Source organism: Carex rostrata, chromosome 10 (genome assembly GCF_964058835.1).
Source record: "Carex rostrata chromosome 10, lpCarRost1.2, whole genome shotgun sequence".
In the NCBI taxonomy this organism is placed as follows: Eukaryota; Viridiplantae; Streptophyta; class Magnoliopsida; order Poales; family Cyperaceae; genus Carex; species Carex rostrata.
Window position 1 is genome coordinate 1,795,001 of NC_135927.1, and position 20,572 is coordinate 1,815,572.

Genomic DNA, 20,572 nt, shown 5'->3' on the forward strand with positions numbered 1-20,572 from the left:
AGCTAGCTTCTTAATTAAACGAGTAGGATAATTGCATATGTTTCACATAATTGCAATTATCTAATACCTTGCCAAGCTTTTATTTTCAATTGTTGGTACATGGCTCAATTTATTAATGACTCAATTTATTAATGAGTAAAAATAAAGTATGAGTAAGATTAATACTTACTTAATAAGGGTAGGGTAGAATATATGGATAACTCATTGTTATACAATATAAACCTACAAACTCTACCAGAAGTCATTTAAGAGCACCTATCATTTTGTTATCTGCTTTCAGAAAGAATAATTAAAGTATCATCTACAAAATTTAGATTTAACATTGATTAGTTACATATACCCAATTAAGATGAATCTAACTAATTGAGATTTTCGCAAAATTTTAATTTAGTACCTCAGCCAAAAAATTATAAAAAGGAGGCAATGATATATAGATTAAAGAAAAAATAATGTTGTAAAATCAAAACAACAAATGAACTGTATAATTAAAATAGCATTCTATGAAGTCAAAACTGCTCTTTTTAAAATCTTTACCTGAGAAATAGGTCGGAAGAAGGGAATTCATATCACCTAAAATAACTCTATCTGAGTTTTAATCAAGACCGTCAGATCTATTTTGGCACGAAAATTAAAGCATTATGTGCATTGAGGCAGCAACTTTCCATCTCTCCCCTTACTTTAATTACTAATTCATTAATTAATTAATTAACTAATGATTAATCCCTGTCTTACCTAATAATAAATTCAGATCATAACAACAAACCACTACACTAGTTAATGGGTAAATATTTTAACAGAGTAGTTTTGGCTTGATGCAGCGCAAGAACTATAGAATCAAATGATCTCTAAATATGGTTCGTGCGCTGTATGAAGTAATAACTACGATGTTAATAACTAATAATTAAATTCGGATCATAAACAAACCACAGGTAGAGATATCGACAGAGTACTACTATTCACTTCATGCAGCGCATAGACAGTAGAGCCAAAACAGTGCTGCATATGACTAGTGCTCGTCATGAAACAAAATCTACTCTGTCCATATCCTTACCCCAAACCCCTATACTAGTTAGTACCAAACCAGATCAGATCAGATCAGAATCAGACAGTTGAAATGAGCGCATCAAGTGGATCCACCGGACGGAGGTGGCGGAGGGAGAGATGGCTGGTGGCGCTCGGCGTAGCACTGCACGCTGTCTACATGCTCAGCATTTTCGATATCTACTTCAAAACCCCCATTGTTCATGGCATGGACCCGGTCCATCCCAGACTCCCTGCCCCCGCCAATCGCCTCGTCCTCTTAGTTGGTTCACCCTCTCTCTCTCTCTCTCTCTCTCTCTATCTCTGTGATTTGCAAAGTATTGTACCACTATCCAATTTGGCTCTTGTGGTTACATGGTACCAGTCCAACCAGTATCAGTATGGATACTGGTACAGTATATATTACTAATATCATGATCATATACTTGGGTCTAGTAGGAACAAGCAATCATGTCCTTCAGCTGGGATTTGAGAAGTGTTGGACCAGCAGTGGCATTCATGTTGAACCAGTGCTGGTACGCATCCCAGCTGCCTGTTACCAGTACAGTATGTATTACTAATACCCTGCAGCTGGTATTTGCAGCTGAGATTTGAAAAGTGTTGTACCAGAACTGGTACAATTGGAGGAGACATTAGTGTGTGTGTAACTGTACCTGTAACCCAATTTGGTTTTTGGGTTACATGATGTCAAAGCAGTGTTAGTATACATCCCAGCTGCATGTTACCAGTTACAGTATGGATACTGGTACAGTATATATTACTAGGTAATAAAGGTAACATGGGGTGTTTTTTAAATTTGAAATGAGTTTAAAATAGAAAAGTCAATAAATTGGGTAAAGTTGTGATTTTTTTTTTTTAAATTTAGAAGGTTAAATATGATGTTATGAATTTTAGATGGGGAAATACGTAATATCCAAGTATACATGAAATTCCCCCATACTACTAATATCATCATGATTATAACCCAACTAAAATGAGTGTGATCAACCAGTATACTGTTAGTAATTTACTTTTGTTTTTCTTTTCTTTATACTGGTATAGCTGATGGGCTTAGGGCTGATAAATTCTTTGAGCCTGACGAGTCAGGTAACGGGTTTCGGGCCCCATTTCTAAGAAGTATAATAAGAGAGAAAGGGAGGTGGGGGGTGTCCCATGCACGACCTCCCACTGAGTCACGGCCGGGGCATGTTTCTATCATTGCTGGTTTTTACGAGGATCCCAGTGCCGTCACAAAAGGTAAAAAAAAATTCTCTCATTTTTTTTAGCAGATAATCAGAAAAGCTCTTCCGAAATTTTAAAAATTGCAAAAACTTCAAAATTAGGTGTAAGCATCAGAAACTTACGCGTCAAAAGTAGAGAAATGACCCATTTGCTCTCAAAAACCGACCAATTAGAAGATTGATGTGTTTTTGAAACATGCTACATATTTTTATTTTTCTTAATAAAGGGTAAAATGGGTATTTAAAGACACTAAAATGGATAAATTTGTGAGTTTTTTAAATTTAGAAGGGTAAATATGTTATTATGAATTTTAGAGGGGGAAATATGTAATTTCGAAGTTTTCGAGGGGTATACATGAATTTTTTGTAGGGACTAGGGAGTTCTTTTGCAAATACTAGAAATTACTGCGTGTTTCCACAATTCACTTAGCAACCCTGGTTCACAACCATACAATTCTGTGTTATTTTGATTCCTTTCAGAGTTCAATAATAACTAATAAGTGATTCCTTCTTATTTCTATACGTTATTATTTAACAGGTTGGAAAGCAAACCCGGTAGAGTTTGATTCGGTATTCAACCAAAGTCGGCATACAATTTCATTTGGGAGCCCTGACATTGTCCCAATTTTTTGCTCCAGTGTGCCCCACAGCACGTGGGCCACCTACCCTCATGAATACGAAGATTTCGCAACCGGTATAATTCACATAATACATACTTTTCAGATCAATACATACATATTTTTGTATTTACAAAGTTTGTTCAAATGTCTTACTTCAATAGATGCATCTTTTTTGGATCATTGGTCATTGGATCAACTTAAAAATCTGTTAAACGGGTCCCGCACTGATCCGAAAATGAAAGAACTCCTCAAACAAGACAAGTTGGTAGTATTTCTCCATTTGTTAGGTTGTGACACGAATGGCCACGCACACAGGCCGTATTCTCCGATTTACCTGAATAATGTGAAGGTTGTTGATAGTATTGCAAAAGAGGTTTATGATTTAATGGAGAGTTATTTCAATGATAGTAGAACTGCATATGTCTTCACAGCTGATCATGGAATGAGTGACAAAGGTTATTCTTTTTTTAACCCTTTTATGATTTAGGGTAATGCATGTAATTTTTAATGTTATGTATGTAATTTGGTTATTGTTTCAAATAGGCAGTCATGGGGATGGCCACCCCTCAAATACTGATACACCATTAGTCGCATGGGGGGCCGGGGTAAAATATCCAAAATATCTGACGTACTCTGAAGAAGAATCTGAAGACGATGGGTTCCGCTTCGTAGATGATCACAAGCATGGAACCACCCCTGACGAGTGGGGCCTACATGGGATAGAGAGACTGGATGTCAACCAAGCCGATATTGCCCCCCTTATGGTTGTCACTCTATTTGAATTCTTTGTTCTTTTGCTAAAGTTCATGTATTATTTTAGAGGGTTATATAATGTACTTATTTTTTTTTTTAAATTTTCAATGATTGTAGGCTACTCTAGTGGGCTTACCATGTCCTGTCAATTCTGTTGGCAGTCTACCAAAACAGTACTTAAATTTGAATAAGGTTTCTCTCTCTCTCTCTCTCTCTCTCTCTCTCTCTCTCTGTGCATTTTTTTTTCTTTTTATTATTCAAAATCAAAGGTGAAGCACTTTTCTATCATTGTTTACAGTTCTTAATTTTTTGCTTTGCATTTATTATAGGAAGAAGAAGTTGAAGCAGTCTTGGCTAATACTAAACAAATACTCAACCAATTTCTTCGCAAATCTCGTATCCTCATACATGAACTATCCCTCCTCTGTTATTAGACCAGTACCAGTCCAGTGCAGTATATGAATTTCATGTATACCCCTCAAAAACCTCGAAATTGAGTATTTCCCTTCTAAAATTCATATTATTATATTTTTATTTTTTTTAATAAAGGGTAAAATGGGTACTTTATAAATTTATAATAAGTTCTATTAGAAAAGTCAATCAATTGGGTAAATTTGTGAGTTTTTTATATTTAGAAGGCTTAATATAATTTATGAATTTTAGAGGGGGAAATTCCCTCTTTTTTATATACTTTTCTATTATTTTTGTATTTTTTACCTTATATTTTCATTGTTGTTCTCTAGCTTTTACCTTAACATATTTTCAAAGAGTTAAAACAGCAGTCTTCACTATACTTCAACCCATTCAAGCCCTTGGAAAATTACCAATTCACCCTCCAAGAAATCGAAAATTCTATATTAGCCCGAGATTTCAGCACAGCCATACGGCAATCTGAAACCCTGAAGGAGTTGGCTCTTTCAGGTTTTCACTATTTCCAAACCTATGATTGGCATATGCTCATGACTGTAATTACCCTTGGTTACCTTGGTTGGATGGTAAATCTCATAATTCACGTGGTAAAATCTTATACTTCAATTCCAAAGAACCTTTTTGCCAAAAAAAACGATGCTACAGGCTCGTCAGAGACAGTAAGTATTTCACATCTGATTTTACATGGTATTTTCATCTGTTCTGATAACTGAGGAATATCACCTAATCTCTAGTTTATGGTTATTTTATTTCTTAGGTGTATATAGGAGGATGCATATTGGCTGGATTTATATCATTTCTTCTATTTCTGGAGAAATCACCACATCTTTATCATGCTTATTTTTTAATGACAACTTTCCTATGGACCCGAATCATGCGTGATTTTCAATTTTTGAAGTGCTTGTGTGGTGAATTGAGTAAAATGCCCTTTATTTCTCATATCAAGCTACTCGCCACTTCATGCCTGTCAATTTTTGTTCTTGAGTTTCTGGTAGGTGAAATTTGAAGATTACAATGTTAGATATCAGTAACTTACCTGTTCAGTACTGGTTTATTTTGGAAGTTAACTTTTTTTTTTTTTTTTGACTAAGGCTATGGTACTATGCATAGCGCACATCGGTCAGTAATATGGATCCATATCTTCATTTTTGAAGTCCAAATAGTCAATCTGAACCATTGGAGACCAAAGTTACATTTTTATTTACTATTTTTTTAGATAGGCAGAAAATCACTACTTCCGGATGGTCTCTAATCTTTAGATCAAGTGGTTTTCTACCTATCTAAAATAATAGTAAAAAAACTCTAAAAAGTGTATACTATGGCATCCAAGTACATTTTTATGTGAAAATTATGTTGAGCGGTTCGGATTGACTGTTTGGACTTTGAAAAAAAAAGATATGGATCCATAGTACGGACCAATATACGCTATGCATAGTACCATAGCCTCACTCTTTAATTTTTGTATTTATTTGGCTATAGAAGAATACACTTCTTGGTACCATAGCAGGAGAGGTTGCAAAGTCATATAATTTGTACCTTTATTTTGGAAGTAATGGACATGTCCAATACAAATAGGTTACTGCTATCTGAAAACTGACAGACTTGTGCATTTTGTGTAGGTAATGAGCTTTACAGATAGAAAGCTTTACACCTGGTGCTTTCTCTTGGCCGGTTTGGTGGGCCCAGTTCTTTTATTATATTTTATTCCGGGAAATTATTTCTTGGCAGTATTTGTGTGTCTCACAACCTGGTTCTTGTCAGGTTTTACATTAATGCCTGCCGAAATACCAGAAAATAATAATCTTGTGTAAGTTCTATGTTTTGTTTGCTTTTTTTTTTTCTGTTTAATTGTAAGATAAAGCGTAAAACATGGGTATTTTAATTTAAGATAATTATCACTAATTTGAGGGAGGGATGCAGATTTATAGTATAAATTGTATAATCATGCTACTTGCATTTCCTTTTGTAGGATTTTGAGTGGAGCACTAATTATACTGATTGCTTTGGCCTCTAAATGGATTGACATAAACAAAAATTCAGATAAGTTCTGGGTATATCTGTCAAAAGACACTAAGAAAGGATCTCACTTCACTATGCTCTTTTTCATTCAGGTATTAAATGAATAATTTATGGATAATTATTTTTCATTTCTTCACTACCTTTCCAAAACCTTTTCTCTTGCATTTTTATTTGTAAGAATTAATGTTGCCTACCTATCCTAATACTATACATAATTGGCCTATATGAGAAATTTTCTCACAAAGGAAAAATTAAAAATAGCATAATTTTTGAAGGTCAAGTATACAAAAGCTAATCTGCTCTCTATCCTATTACTATGCATTAGGTTTCATTAGTTGCGCTTTCATCAGCTATGGTATGGATATCAACTTCACATAGAGCAAAGAAACGGCAACTTCTCCCTTTGCACCAACTCATTAACTGGGCTCTTGCTGGTATTTCTTGCCTCTTTATCCAATTATTTCAATTATTTTCATCTTATTTTGTTCCCTTTTCACAAAAAAATTGGCCAGCATTTAGTCTTAAGACCTCACCCAAGATTATTTATATACTCTATAATAAATAAGTAATACAAATGACAGGCACTACTCCCTGCTAAAAATAAAATAAAGGAACAAAGTAAAGAGAAATGGCATTGCTTGAATGAAACCCTAACACAATTCTTTATTTTGCAAATATATTTCGCAGGAATTTCTATTGTTTTACCACTATTTTCTCAAAATAGTGTTTTATCACGTCTGACTTCCATTTTCCTGGGTTTTGCTCCACCTTTCCTCTTGCTGTCAATAGGGTAATTTCTGAACTTTTTTCTCTTTCTCTTTTCTCCTTTCTTTTTTCTCTAATCTCTCATAAAAGCCCTTCATGTATTGTTTTCTAATAATATTTGTAGGTATGAGGCAGTGTTTTATGGTGCCTTTGCTCTGGTACTGACAGGTTGGATTTTGATAGAATCGGCTTTTAGTTATTCAAAAGAAAAGAACTCCTCGTCACGCTTTGGTACATTAGTTGGAAACACTGATGAAAGATACCTTGAATTGGCTGATTTACGGGTCCCTTTAATATTTGTATGTATCCCTCTCACACTTTCTCTCTCTCTCTCTCTCTCTCTCTAGATCATTTTTTCAGTAAACAAATAGGGAGAACTTCATGTATATCCCTCAAAAACTTTGAAATTACGTATTTCCCCCTCTAAAATTCATAATATCATATTTACTCTTCTAATTTGAACACAAATACTAAGTGAAAAATGTTATTCTAAATTTAGAAGGGTATTTGTTCAATTTAGAAGGGTAAATATGATATTATGAATTTTAGAGGGGGAAATACGTAATTTCAAAGTTTTTGAGGGGTATACATGAAATTCCCCCAAACAAATAGGACTCAGGAGTGTATTTCTAATAATATTTTTTTCTTTGTTTTCTCTTTATCAGTTCCGATTATTTGATAGATTATGGATGTTGTTCTAAACTATATTCTATTCTATTTTATTTTGTTTTCAGATGGTGTTATTTAATGTAGCCTTTTTTGGTACCGGTAACTTTGCTAGTATTGCAAGTTTTGAGATATCTTCTGTGTACCGCTTCATCACAATCTTTAGTGTTAGTCCCTCTCTCTATTTCTCACTATTCTCTTTGTATCTCAATGTATTAAGCAAATCTCTCTTGTTATTTTTAATGCAGCCTTTTCTGATGTCAGCATTGCTAATTTTTAAGCTCTTTATTCCATTCATACTTGTCATGTAAGTTCTCTTTTTCTTTTCCTTTTTTGAAAAAAGAAAGGCCTAAATCACGGGTTTCATTGGACATGTAAACCAAAGTTGAGTACTTAATCTACATTTGTCACAAATTATGAAGATAAAAAGAAAATTCTCAATCAATAGTCATATATTGTTTAAGAGTTATACTCAATACCAGTATGGTACTGTACCAAAATTCTGAAATTCCCCTGAGAACCTGCCTTTTGGTTTCATACATTACCTTTTGAGTTGCTCTTTATCATGTCTTGTTTCTATCAAATTATATGCAGATGTGCATTTAGTGCCATAACTAAGATCATGCGGGTCCCACGACTCGGCCTGTACTTCATTGTGATTTTATTTTCTGATGTCATGACCATCCATTTCTTTTTTCTGGTGTGTCATCTTCCTCCATCTCTTTTAATTTTTGAATTACTTTGGTTTTTGGTTTCGTATATTTGGTTCGGTTTAATCTCTCTTATTTCGGTTCAACCAAACAAACCAAAATTTAGTTGATATTTACTTGAATTACTTTGGTTTAATCTCTCTTATTTTGGTTCGACTGATATATATATATATATATATTGAGTTTTGACCTTTTGAAATTTAATCTCTATTATTTTGGTTCAACCAAACAATCTGAAATTTAGTTGTTATTCAGTTGAGCAGTTTAATCCAGTTGGTTTGGTTAGATTTTCGAAAGCTAATAAAATTTCAGTTTGACTATTTAAATTTGGTTTTAACCAAACTGATGTTTGAACATCCCTCAATACAAAATTGTAAATTGGTTTTTATTGGGGAATATTGTTCATTAATTTTTTTTCAAATACTTCTATTAGTTCTCTGACTTGTACGTATTGACAGGTGAGAAATACGGGGAGCTGGATGGAGATAGGTAACAGCATTAGTCATTTCGGGATAGTGAGTGCTCAGGTGGTTTTTGTTTTGATGCTTTTTGCAATCACAAATATTTATACAAAAGATATTCAAATTTCCACCAGCCAGTTCTCAATCAAGGCCTTGTAAGTTATATTTCATTAGATAGGTGTTTTTATATATGATGTCAACACATGAAATTTTGATCTTGGTAAAGCAAAATTTAGTAGTTTATTAGAAGATTCATTTGAAGAAGCTTTGTTTAGGAACTAATTTTGTAAATTTTTTATATTTTAGTGAAATGAATTGTCAAATTTTAATCTAGTTAACATTTAGTAGAGTTTTGCTGCTAACATTTATTCCAGTATCTAAAATTTACTTACAGGAGATAATTTATTAATTTAAAGAAGGTACTTTTGGTTCAATCATGTATGTATCACCATAGATGTTTATACTGATAAAATTGGACAGTAAGAAAATTATTTTATTAAGAAGTTTAGGTTGGTGGGTATACTTTTGAATCGTATATTTATATAATATTAGGTATCCTTTCACTAGTAAAATGGAAAATAAGGAAGTTATTCTATACTATAAATGATTATGATAGGTGTATATTGTTTTAGATAAATTTTATTGATAGTATTTGATGTATCTGTTTGTTTTTGCATGAACAAAATCATACACACGTAATTTTTTAGATTATCTATTAATTTTGTTTTTCTTAAAGGTAGTTCAAATTGATTAAAATATAAACAAACTTAAATGAAAGCACAATAGATGCCTTATAGTATAACTTTATGTATAATATTTAGAGAAAAAGTTTTTGTCCACTGCCTTTTGTCCACCATCTGTCCACAACTAATGAATTTTATCCAATTCTAACGGATTTTAACGGTCCGACAACTACTTAATAAACCTCTCTTTCTTCATTAAGGCGATTTAATCGTCAAATTCCTAACGACTTTCTAAATCGTCTCCTCTTTCTATATTTGCTTTCTCTCTCTCCTGTTAGCAAGATTCTAAATCAGAGCTCCCTCTTTCTCAATCCTCGCTCAAGCTATCTTTAATGGCGGATATGATTATCGAGCTACCATGGTCCGATCCCCAAACAGATAGGCATCGCTCTTCTCTTTGTTGTTCTCCATCTCGATCTCCCTCGATCGAACAAACCTCGTCCCCAAATTCTACCTCCTCTCGATGTGCACTATCAAACTTTCGTTGTCTACCGCCGGAGACATAATGAGTCTTGGCAAAGCGATCTACTCCGTTGGATTCGTGATCAGGAAGACAGATCAGGCCATCGGTCGGCTCAGATGTCACCTCCAGCTATCTACTCTCTTCTGACCTAATTTCACTTACCGGTCGGAGGTCCTCGCGTGGCGGCGGCTTGTCGGCAGACAGCTACAATCCTCGCTTGGCGATCGTCGATGTCAGGTACAAAATCTCAAAATCCTAGTTATTGATCTCTTCTTCTCTGATTCTGACCTACTCGAATTTTCAAACAAAAAGTCTGGTTCAATATCAACAGGGAAGTACCTCCACCAGTGGCATCTGCGACTTGAGAAAAACATACCTTTCCCACTCTTCAATTTGGTCGGCCATCAATTTCTTCCCAAAGTTAACCATCGTGACTTGCTGATATCTAAAATATGATATAAGTTAAAAAGTTCAGACAATTTTGAACTTTACGACAATCATTTTGTCAGATTGAGTAAAGCCTAGTTCTAAATTGTTGTGGAAACTTATCATAATTGCTCATTGCTGTAGGGTGAAAAAAGAAAAGAGATGATCGGATCGGATCGGATCGGAAGAATAATTTGGATCGGCCGCAACGGCAAAATTCAAATCTAGTAAGTTATTTCTGTTGAATTTGTTGTTTTCGTTGTATGCAGTAACAGATCTAGCATTTCAAATGAAATCTGGAGGAAAGAGATGATAGAGGCGTTATGGAGTATTAATCTGTTAATTTTATTGTATTGCCCCGTTAATTTTACAGTATTCATCTTGTCATTTTACAGTATCCATCTTGTGAAAATCTGGAGGAAATAGATGATAGATAGACGATATGGAGTATTAATCTGTTAATTTTACAGTATTGCCTTGTTAATTTTACAATATTCATCTTGTCATTTTACAGTATTCATCTTGTGAAAATCTAGAAGAAAGAGATGATTTGTTAATTTTACAGTTTTTATCTTGTAATTTTACAGTATTCATCTTCTAATTTTACAGTATTCATCTTGTGAAAATCTGGAGGAAAGATATGATAGAGAGGCTTCTTACTCATCCAAACAATGAACACAAGAGGTTTCTAATGTAAAAGTTATTTGTCCATAGTTTTTTTGTTGCTATTATGTTATTCTGAATGTTGCAGTGAATATTTTTATCTTGTATTGAACAGATGTTGTTTGTGGTGAACATATGTTGTTTTGTGGTGAACAGATTTTTTGTGTGATGATGGATGTATGTATAGATTTAGCAATTTTTAGAGTATACATGGTATTATTTTATGGTTTATATTTTGCAATTTTACAGTATACATGATTCTTTGTAGGTTGTAGTTTAAACTGAAATGTAGCATTTGTTACATTTTATCTTACAGTATAGATGGTATTATTTTATGGTTTAGTTTTAGAAATTTTACAGTATACAAGATTCAATTGAAAATTTACAGTATTATGTGAAAATTTTACGGTATACAAGATTCAATTTTACAGTATACAATATTCAATTGAAAATTTTATTGTATACAAGATTCAATTTTCCAGTATACAAGATTCAATTTTACAGTATACAAGATTTAATTTTACAGTATACAAGATTCAACCCAGTGCAGACGCTAATAATTAACTCTAACTGCCAATAACTTCCTATAACTGTAATTTCCGAAAGTACAGTTTGAAAGTACATTTATTTTGTCTTGTTGTGCAAGTTGCAATCTTTTTCTAACTATCATGGAACTACTTCAAATAGTTGCTGAATGTTTTGTGATTAACTGATATATTTTATGTGATATATTGTATAATTATACAACATGTAGAAGTAATTTTATAGTATTCGCGCAAGTTAAAGCTGTGGACAAATGGTGGACAAAAGGCCATGGACAATTAGACGCTTCCTAATATTTAATGCAGTTGTGAGATTTTGTAATAACAAATTCATGCACATGTAAATTGCACGTGTGAGACAATATATAAGTTTTGATTATTTTTAAACCATACATGTAATCCTAACTAATTAAAAAATGAACAAACACACACGAGCACACACACTTTGTAGATGCTTGCAGAAATTTTATGTATATGTTTGATTTGCAGGAATAAAATTAATTTCCCTGTTAAGAACATAGTTTTGAGTTTAATTGAACTTAGAATCATAAGTGTATAATCCATATTGATTAATAATTTGAACAAAGACAGACGCACTATAGACATATTATATTATAATTCTATGTATAATATTTATCTCGATTTGTTTGAATAAAAAATAGTGTAAATTAATTAAAAATATAAAAAATAGAGACATATAAAAATGCATTTCATATAATGTTATGCATAATATTTGATTTGATGTATAATAATAGAGATATTATTAACTATTAAAACAAGCAAAAAAAATTTAGAAATTGAAAATACCACCATTCTCACTGTTACCAACAATGCACCTTATTGCAAAAGTGTCTCAAACTCAACCTGGCATTGTCATACACAAAGAAGTTACTATAATTAAAAAAAATCAACATCCTCAACCATAAAAAAATGCAATATGCAAAAGTTTGATTTACTTTGATATATTATACAAGAAACTTATAAGATTTATTTATCTGAAATAGTAAATTTTATTTTTATTTCTGGTCTTCTTAATTTGCTTTTGATAAATAATCAATTGCAATTGTACAACAGGTAAGTTTATAAAATGATTTATAATAAAAAAAATTCTTCACAAGAATAATGAATGCATGATTGACTCATGAAAATTTTGATTTTGTTCACAACATTTGTCTTCTCAATATAGGACGGAAAAAATCCATCATATACCGTAAAATGTCATATTCAAATATTATAATTTACAATTGATTGATTCAGATTTTAATGGTAAGTGGAATTAATTTTTGGGTCTAGCCTCGAAAAAGCAAAAAAAAAAAAAAAAAAAAAAAAATATATATATATATATATATTTAAAAATATTTGATCTTCTTACTGAAAAGAAAAAAAATTGAATCCTTAATTCTTTGTTTTATGATAATGTTACATTTAAGAATATGAAACCTTAATTACTTTACAAAGCCAATATTCAAAATAAGAAAACCCAAAAAAAGAATTTCGGTATTGATTATTTCTGCGTGTGTCATCGGTTTTGGGTGTTTAATTTGATTAGAAAACACCCAAAATTTGTTCATCGGTTTAACAAAATCCAACTGAACAAAATCATACAATATGAACAAACGCAAATGAAAGCACAATAAATGCATTCTAGTATAACTTTATTTATAATATTTAATGTATTTGTGAGATTTTGCAAGAACAAATTCATGCACATGTAAATTGCATATGTGTGAGATAATATATAAGTTTTGATTATTTTTAAACCATACATGTAGTTCAAATTGATTAAAAAATGAACAAATTTGGTTTGACCGAATAAAATTAATGCACCTGTTAAGAACATAATTATGAGTTTATTTGGTTAAACAGTTGAACAAAGACACACATACGCACTATTAACGCATTCTAACATAAGTTTATGTATAATATTTATCTTTGTTTGTTTGAATCACAAATATAGTCTAAATTAATTAAAAAATGATACAGACACATATTATAATGTTATGCATAATATTAGATTAAATGTACAATAGAGAAATTATCAACCAAAATTTAAAACATTGATATAAAAAAATTTATATCCTATTCTTATAACAACTAACTGCCAAATTAATAACAGCTGGTGGCTTTGGATTGTTTTGAGGTGAGCCCCTCAAGAAATAAATAATTCTATATTGTGGGGTATTTTTTGAAGTTGTATCCTCGTCTCATTGTCTTGTCGTACGTAGTTTATAAAGAGACACAAATTCCTTGCCACTTGGCACTTGCCTATATAAAATATTAGACCAAGATTCCCCAATTTTCGTAAATCTTTTTATATGTAATATAGTAATACATTCTGGAGCCCAGATTTAATGTGTCCTTTTGTTGTGTGTGTAACAGTGTAAGCGTAGTGCGAAATAAATTCTTGGTTCCCTCGCCTTAGCCAACCTTACTGAGTACATATTTTAGCACACCATGTTTGGCTTTACGCAGAGCAAAAACCATATGAAAAGCTGTTTCTGTTTTATAGTTCTTGCGCATCATGCAGCGAAAACTACTCTGTTAATATACTTACCCAACCTATCCTTACTTTTGTCTACCTTATAAATGTGAGCAGTACCGCACCGCACTTACCGTTGCTTGCTTGAATCCCTATCCTCTAAGGTAACATAATATCTGAGTTTAGATTCTAGCGCAAGCTATCCCTTTAATATTCGTGTCATTGCAGATCGGACGGTTCCTATCCAAATCTCCACATCTGTCCAGACACTAGAACTGACACTAGTACACTATTCCTCTCCAGTCTCAAGATTTTATGTGTCCTCTGTTGTGTGTGTAAACGTAGTGCGAACGAAATGTAGAGTTTAATTGATTTGTTGGCCTTTGTCTACATACATGTGAGCTGCACCGCACCGCTACCTCACTGAATCAGTTTCCTCTGCGGGAACACACGATTTGTCTTTACAATGTCACCGTTCGATTAGAATTTGAATAGTTCAGTTTTCGTGCCGATGCAGATCACACGGTTGATATATAACAATAAAATTTCTACTACCTGATGTAAAATGAATAATAAATTCCACCACCACCCATCAACTTCGGAGTAGGACAGATGCTAACGAGACCTACTTTAGGTTCTATAAGATCCAAGACTGTCCAATTCGTTTTAAGATATGTGTTTCTGCTTCAATACCCGTGCAATATGCATCAATTGTTGTGTCCGCGGATTGTTGTGCAAATCGGACGGTGATGAAGTCATTGGACCTGAAAGTACGTCCGACGGACAATGGACCTACTTCTTTCTACCATCTGAAACGCTAACACTGACACTAGCACTAGTAGTCTAGTACACTCAGTACTCTCCAGTCTCCAGTCTCCCAATTGAATTGATGAAGCAAGCACAGGAATTGCTCCGCCGTTTCTTCCTCCTCCTTCTCCTCTCCCTCGCTGCACCTCCAGGAGAAGCAGCAGGAGGAGGAGGTGGTGGCTTCCTCAGTCCCAACTACTACCACCGCTCCTGTCCCGGCGTCGAGAAGATCGTCTCCGACACCGTCACCTCAAAGCAGATCGCTAACCCTACCACCGCTGCTGGTACTCTCCGTCTCTTCTTCCATGACTGCTTCGTCACTGGTTGCGACGCCTCTGTTCTCATTTCCAAATCCTCCATGCTTCCTTCTTCCTTGCCAGAGCGTGATTCCGAAATCAATCTCTCTTTGCCTGGTGATGCCTTTGATGCCGTTGTCAGAGCAAAGGCAGCCCTCGAATTGCAATGCCCAGGCCAGGTTTGAAGATCTCCATTTTTACCAAAACTGGATATGTCCAGTTGTTGTTTTAACACTTGTAATCACATTATGTTTATAGGTGTCCTGTGCTGACATACTCACTCTGGCAACACGTGATCTCGTGTCAATGCTAGGTGGGCCCTACTATGCAGTTGCTCTTGGTAGGAAAGATTCACTCTTTTCGCATGCATCCGATGCTGATTCCTTTCTACCGCGTACTAATATGTCGGCATCTCAGCTGATACACTTGTTTGGTACCAGAGGCTTCTCAATTCAAGACATGGTTGCCCTTGCTGGCGCTCATACTGTCGGTTTCTCTCATTGCAAGTTAGTGCATTTCATATCAAGAAATATTTTCAGACTTGTAGGAATATGCTTGTGGAAGCGTTAAAAGTAAAGAAATTACTCATTTGCGCTCAGAAACTGTCCAATTACATATTTTTTTAATTTTTTTAATTAAGGGTAAAATGGGTACTTCATAAAATTGAAGTTTGTTTTAATATAAAAGACATTAAAACGAGTAAATTTGTGAGTTTTTTAAATTTAGAAGGGTAAATATGATATTGTTTATTTTAGGAGGAATGTGTAATTTCCAAGTTGTTGAGGGGTATACATGAAATCCCCCCTTTATCTTTCTATACTGAAACAGTGATATTGGTTTACCAGTAGAGAAATCAGGTCATTTGTTGTCAGAAACCAACTAGTTAGAAGACGGAACATCTTTCTTATACAACTATATAATTTTATTTTTTAATAAATGATAAAATGAGTAATTTTATAAATTTAAAATAAATTTTAATAGAGAAGTTAATAAATTGGTTAAATTTGTGAGTTTTTGAAATTTAGAAGAGTAAAATGTTCCCCTTTGTTTTTTCCACTGCAAGAAATCTTACACTAGCCTTCAAAAATTGATTTTATTAAGATGACTAGTGATATTCTGGTATTGGATAACTGAATATGATATTTATATCTCTGTTTACAATTTTAGGGAGTTTGCCGGGCGGATATACAATTATCAAAATAAAGGATGGGGTGTGGTTGATCCACAGCTTGACATGCGATTTGCAAAAGCTTTACAAAGAGCTTGCGCTAACTATTTAAAGGACCCCACACTCTCTACATTCAATGATGTGATGACACCTGGCAGGTTCGACAACATTTACTACCAGAACTTACAGAGGGGTTTCGGCCTACTAGCATCGGATTCCATGCTGATGTCTGATGCTCGTACCAGACCGTTTGTTTCTCGGTATGCTTCCAACCAAACAGTTTTCTTTGAAGATTTTGCAAAGGCCATGCAAAAGATTAGTTTGTATAGAGTGAAGACCGGTCAACAAGGTGAGGTTAGAAGGAGATGTGATTCTTTTAATAATATCTAAATTTTTTAGGGTTTGGATTGATTATTGTGTTCTTAGTCTATTGTGGGGTTGCACATACTTGAAATTTTTTATTGGGTCTTGGAAATTTTAGATTGTGTTGATGAACAGTCCTGTGAGGAAATAGTGATTATTCAAGTTTATGTTTTCTATTGAGTTTGTTTATGTATACATTGAAAAAGTGGAATCCAACATTGAAGAAGTTTGTTCATATATATACACACAAGCAATTTTGCAAAATTACAAATCTAGTTACCCAGAAAAAGGAAAAAAAAGTTATAGATCTATTCTAACTTTGTAAAGAAAGGCCTTTGTGTTTGTTTTGTTCTATACATCTATTCCTTTGTCAGCTTCTTCAACTGCATCATCTTTCAACTCAACCTCTTTGAAGTCTCTTTCAACCTTGTACTCATGCTTCATTGCAAACACCAAAAACACCACAAAATTCACCACACCCAAAATTGTAAGCAACCAATAGAAGTAATCCAACTTCCCTTTGTTCAGGTTATTTGTTATCCATCTCCCATTTGTCACCTTACCGACCAATGTGACCAACACACTACTCAAGAAGAAACCCATTGACACAGTAGCGAGAAATAAAGCCGTGCTCATGGATTTCATTCGCTCGGGTCCCTCTCTTATAAAGAACTCCAATTGTCCCACGTAAGCAAACGCCTCCCCTGCACCAACCAGGAAAAACTGTGGCACTAACCAGAAAACACTGATCGGGTTTTCTCCGCTATTTGATGCATCTCGTCTTTTCCTCTCTACAATGGCAGAGACGGCCATGGCAAGCATAGAGAAAACCAAGCCGATGGCAATTCTCTGGAGACTAGTAAGGCCTTGCGGGTTGCGTGTGATTCTACCTGTCATATCAGTAAATTAGCAATTTGATCCTTTATACTATATAATTTTTAAAATTTGTTTATATGGATTAGACCCTCTCTAATACTAAATATGTGGTTATATCTTTAGTTTTGTGGAGATTTGAGTTCAAGTCCAATTTTCTACACATTAACATTTCAACCCCTCTACCCAAATTTAAATTTTCTAGTTATGCTCATGGTTGAAAATATATATATTACCTGCCAAGGGCACAAGCACCTTTTCGTTGAGAGAAGTGAAGGTGAGAATAGTGATGAAGAGAAAAACAGAGAGGGATCCGGAAGGGAAGAGAAAGGAGCCCCCGACACGGCGATTCATAAAGGTGCCCTGCTCAACAGAGAAGGTCGAAATTTGTGAATACACGGTCCAAAACAAGATACATGTCGCCCAAATCGGTAGCAACTTCACCACCATCTTCACCTCTTCCACCTCTGTCATTGTGCTCAACATCTTTTTCTCGCTCTTCTTTTCGGGGCTGCTGTTGTCGGTGACTACACTGATCGCTGCTTTGTCAAGACACCTGCTCAATCGTACACGACATGTGTAATTAGATACCATGCACATATTTATTATACGTATGAATGTATCAATGCATGCACCACGCACTGCAGTTTAGTTAGTTACCTGAATTTCTCGGTATGAGCAACATTGCCTGTGTAATAACCTTCCAATTCGCTAGGATCATTAGGGTAGGCGAGTTTTCTCTGCTTAAAAGCGAGGTATAACACCTTACAGATTACTGTAAATGGGCTTCCTTGCGGCAGTCGGTACCGGTACTTTGGCGTACCAGCAAGAAGAACCGCTACTGATATTGCCATTGCTGCTGCTGAAATGCCATATCCCAATCCCCTCCCTACATTATCTTGTATGTATACCAGCACTGTCACAGCAAAAAGTGACCCGATGCTAATGCAGAAGTAAAACCTATTGAAGAAGAAAGTCATTGCTTTCTCTTCCTTTGGGTCCCGGATGTCAAATTGATCGGACCCAAAACCCGAACAATTGGCCTTGATTCCGCCTCCACCAAGGGCAATGGTGTAAAGAGATGCATATAGCATTGCCATCTGACTCCCACTCGCTGGAATGCACCCGTGTTGTGTCACACGGAAATTTTCGCATTGTGGGGGCCGCATGCTCTTCAATGATGTGGCGATAGTTAGCAAAGTTGTACCCTGTTTTTAATTGCAAAAATTTAGTAGTTGATTTAGATGATTAAGCAAGAAGTATCATAACTTATGTTTGATTTAGACATGCTGATAAGACAAATGCATGTTAAATTAATTCTTTAAGTCAAAATCAACCCATCAAACACTATGCATGTATTTATATATTAAACAACTGTTATTTTTAGTAACTACCCTTCTTAGTTCTTACCTTGATAGTGATAGTTGGAAAGATTCATTATGACCACAAAATCAATTCGTTATGGTCCCAAAAGTAGATTATTTTAGTCTAGTAAACTCATTCAATTGACAAAAGTGGTATACTTAAATTAACTAATTAATTAACCTGATTCTCTTACCAGAGCAGCTATTGTAGAAAAGATTGCGATGGTGAGGTAACGGCCAAGCTTAGCATCAGCGAGGAAAGCACTGAGAAGGGCAAGGAGATTAAGAGTTCCCATGAAATTGGTGACGGTAGTTGCCGCTTGCGAGTTTGACAGGTGCAATTCTCCTACCAAATATGTTACCAAATTCATTGCAATTCCCATTACACACATCCTTTCTGCTAATTCCGTCCCTGTATACATGCAGGAAAAACATTTGAGTTTAGTCTCACAATTATTGAAAATAATTGCTAGTGATAGTGATAGTGATAGTGATAGTGATAGTGATAGTGATAGTGATACAACTAAATCAAAATGTAAATTGTCTACAAAAAATGAGACTTAATTATTCCCTTTTTTAAGTTTAAAAGGAACAGAAAGTTGCCTATGTTACATATACCTTGATAGTATTTGCATTTGGAAGTTTGTATTTTTTTTTTCATAATTTGATAAAATAGAAGAGTATCATATATTTTATATATGGAGCTATGTAAATTTGTGTTGTGATGTGATCAAATTCGGAGGGATGGCACATGTTGTTTCGTGTCGTGACCAGATCAGTTTGCGTGTCGTGTTATACTATGTTGTGCCAATTTTTGAAGGATGGTCATGTCATGCTAGTAGTCACGACACGGGACACGCGAGTCACATCACATGACCAGCACACGTGCCGTGATGTATCCAGTCACCGCGTAACTATTTTACATCCCAATGTATATGGAGTGAAAAAAGAGAAGAGATGATGGATATTGTACCTAAAATAAGGCCAGCTCCAAGCCATCCCCCTGTTTTAGTCTTGTCAACAGGGTTTCCTCTGTAGTCAACAATTAATGCATTATTCTCTTCTTTTGAGCATGCTCCTGCTGAAACCTAGGTTATTGTTAATTTAAGAGAAATTAATAAAGTTTCTAAACAACCAACAATAACCATAATAAGGGAATATACAAAATTGCATTAGCAATTATTTAATTAAATTACCATTTTGTAAGCCAAATTTGCAAAGCAACCAACAAGAGAAACAGAGAGAAAGAAAGTGAGATTGACAAAATTGGTGTTAGTAGTTTGTTTATTTGGGACAGTTGGTGCTTGAAAATTTAAGCAAGTGAGAGATGATACATATATAGGCCAAAATGATTTAGGGGAGAGGTTCAATTTGTGTTGCTCACATCTTCTAGGTTGCATATCTTGTTTTATACAAAAATATCTTATGTAACAATCAACTTTGCAGCATATCTTGTGGCCAGTATATATTTTGGGGCTTGAGCATTTGATATGATTTCAAGTAGAATGATACATAAAAAGATTCCTTTTTTTTTTAAATCAGAAAAATATTCTTTTTTGACTTGTGAAAAAAAGACATTTCATGATTTATGGTCCCTCATCTAAAAAGGTAATTAAATCCTATGCCTTATTTGGTAAAAAAGAGTATATAAATTTTTATTTATGTAAATTAATGGCAGAATATATATACTATATATTGACA

At 34.1% G+C, this 20,572-nt stretch overlaps 3 protein-coding genes across 5 annotated transcripts; 2 read left to right on the top strand and 1 right to left on the bottom strand.

Moving 5' to 3' along the window:
• The first annotated feature begins 1,091 nt into the window (after nucleotides 1-1,091).
• Nucleotides 1,092-9,028, top strand: LOC144560631 (sulfatase and phosphatidylinositolglycan class N domain-containing protein). 3 transcript variants are annotated; one of them, XM_078309868.1, is made up of 18 exons: nucleotides 1,093-1,307; nucleotides 2,083-2,277; nucleotides 2,800-2,955; nucleotides 3,043-3,336; nucleotides 3,425-3,645; nucleotides 3,752-3,826; nucleotides 3,964-4,030; nucleotides 4,403-4,722; nucleotides 4,821-5,054; nucleotides 5,683-5,870; nucleotides 6,033-6,174; nucleotides 6,408-6,516; nucleotides 6,770-6,872; nucleotides 6,972-7,146; nucleotides 7,582-7,680; nucleotides 7,762-7,820; nucleotides 8,108-8,213; nucleotides 8,682-9,028. In XM_078309868.1, the coding sequence occupies exons 1-18, from the start codon at nucleotides 1,115-1,117 to the stop codon at nucleotides 8,841-8,843; spliced, it is 2,898 nt and encodes a 965-aa protein (XP_078165994.1). In that variant the 5' UTR covers nucleotides 1,093-1,114; the 3' UTR covers nucleotides 8,844-9,028. The 3 variants fall into 3 exon arrangements, 2 of the variants coding, with proteins under 2 accessions (XP_078165994.1, XP_078165993.1); XM_078309867.1 differs by having other exon boundaries at nucleotides 1,097-1,307; nucleotides 2,800-3,336; XR_013513432.1 differs by lacking the exon at nucleotides 6,972-7,146 and having other exon boundaries at nucleotides 1,092-1,307; nucleotides 2,800-3,336.
• A 5,789-nt stretch (nucleotides 9,029-14,817) lies between these two features.
• LOC144560434 (peroxidase 31-like) lies at nucleotides 14,818-16,810 on the top strand. The gene is made up of 3 exons (XM_078309633.1): nucleotides 14,818-15,282; nucleotides 15,362-15,609; nucleotides 16,271-16,810. Exons 1-3 carry the CDS (start codon nucleotides 14,890-14,892, stop codon nucleotides 16,659-16,661), a joined length of 1,032 nt encoding a protein of 343 aa, XP_078165759.1. The 5' UTR covers nucleotides 14,818-14,889; the 3' UTR covers nucleotides 16,662-16,810.
• Nucleotides 16,811-16,888: 78 nt separating this feature from the next.
• On the bottom strand, nucleotides 16,889-20,286 carry LOC144560433 (Major facilitator superfamily protein). The gene is made up of 6 exons (XM_078309632.1): nucleotides 20,068-20,286; nucleotides 19,845-19,959; nucleotides 19,066-19,283; nucleotides 18,168-18,715; nucleotides 17,744-18,063; nucleotides 16,889-17,524 (listed from the first exon to the last, which is right to left on the bottom strand). Exons 1-6 carry the CDS (start codon nucleotides 20,269-20,271, stop codon nucleotides 16,986-16,988), a joined length of 1,944 nt encoding a protein of 647 aa, XP_078165758.1. The 5' UTR covers nucleotides 20,272-20,286; the 3' UTR covers nucleotides 16,889-16,985.
• Between the last annotated feature and the right edge of the window lie 286 nt (nucleotides 20,287-20,572).

Excerpts from the sequence above, each read along its gene's own strand:
- LOC144560631 (XM_078309867.1), top strand. The coding sequence starts at position 1,115 with ATGAGCGCATCAAGTGGATCCACCGGACGGAGGTGGCGGAGGGAGAGA. Across the intron at positions 1,308-2,082 it reads TCGCCTCGTCCTCTTAGTTG|CTGATGGGCTTAGGGCTGAT; the intron begins GTTCACCCTCTC and ends ATACTGGTATAG. Across the intron at positions 3,827-3,963 it reads AGTACTTAAATTTGAATAAG|GAAGAAGAAGTTGAAGCAGT; the intron begins GTTTCTCTCTCT and ends CATTTATTATAG.
- LOC144560434 (XM_078309633.1), top strand. The coding sequence starts at position 14,890 with ATGAAGCAAGCACAGGAATTGCTCCGCCGTTTCTTCCTCCTCCTTCTC. Across the intron at positions 15,283-15,361 it reads AATTGCAATGCCCAGGCCAG|GTGTCCTGTGCTGACATACT; the intron begins GTTTGAAGATCT and ends TTATGTTTATAG. Across the intron at positions 15,610-16,270 it reads GTCGGTTTCTCTCATTGCAA|GGAGTTTGCCGGGCGGATAT; the intron begins GTTAGTGCATTT and ends TTACAATTTTAG.
- LOC144560433 (XM_078309632.1), bottom strand. The coding sequence starts at position 20,271 with ATGCAACCTAGAAGATGTGAGCAACACAAATTGAACCTCTCCCCTAAA. Across the intron at positions 18,716-19,065 it reads TTTCTACAATAGCTGCTCTG|GGTACAACTTTGCTAACTAT; the intron begins GTAAGAGAATCA and ends AATTAAAAACAG. Across the intron at positions 18,064-18,167 it reads GCTCATACCGAGAAATTCAG|GTGTCTTGACAAAGCAGCGA; the intron begins GTAACTAACTAA and ends ACGATTGAGCAG.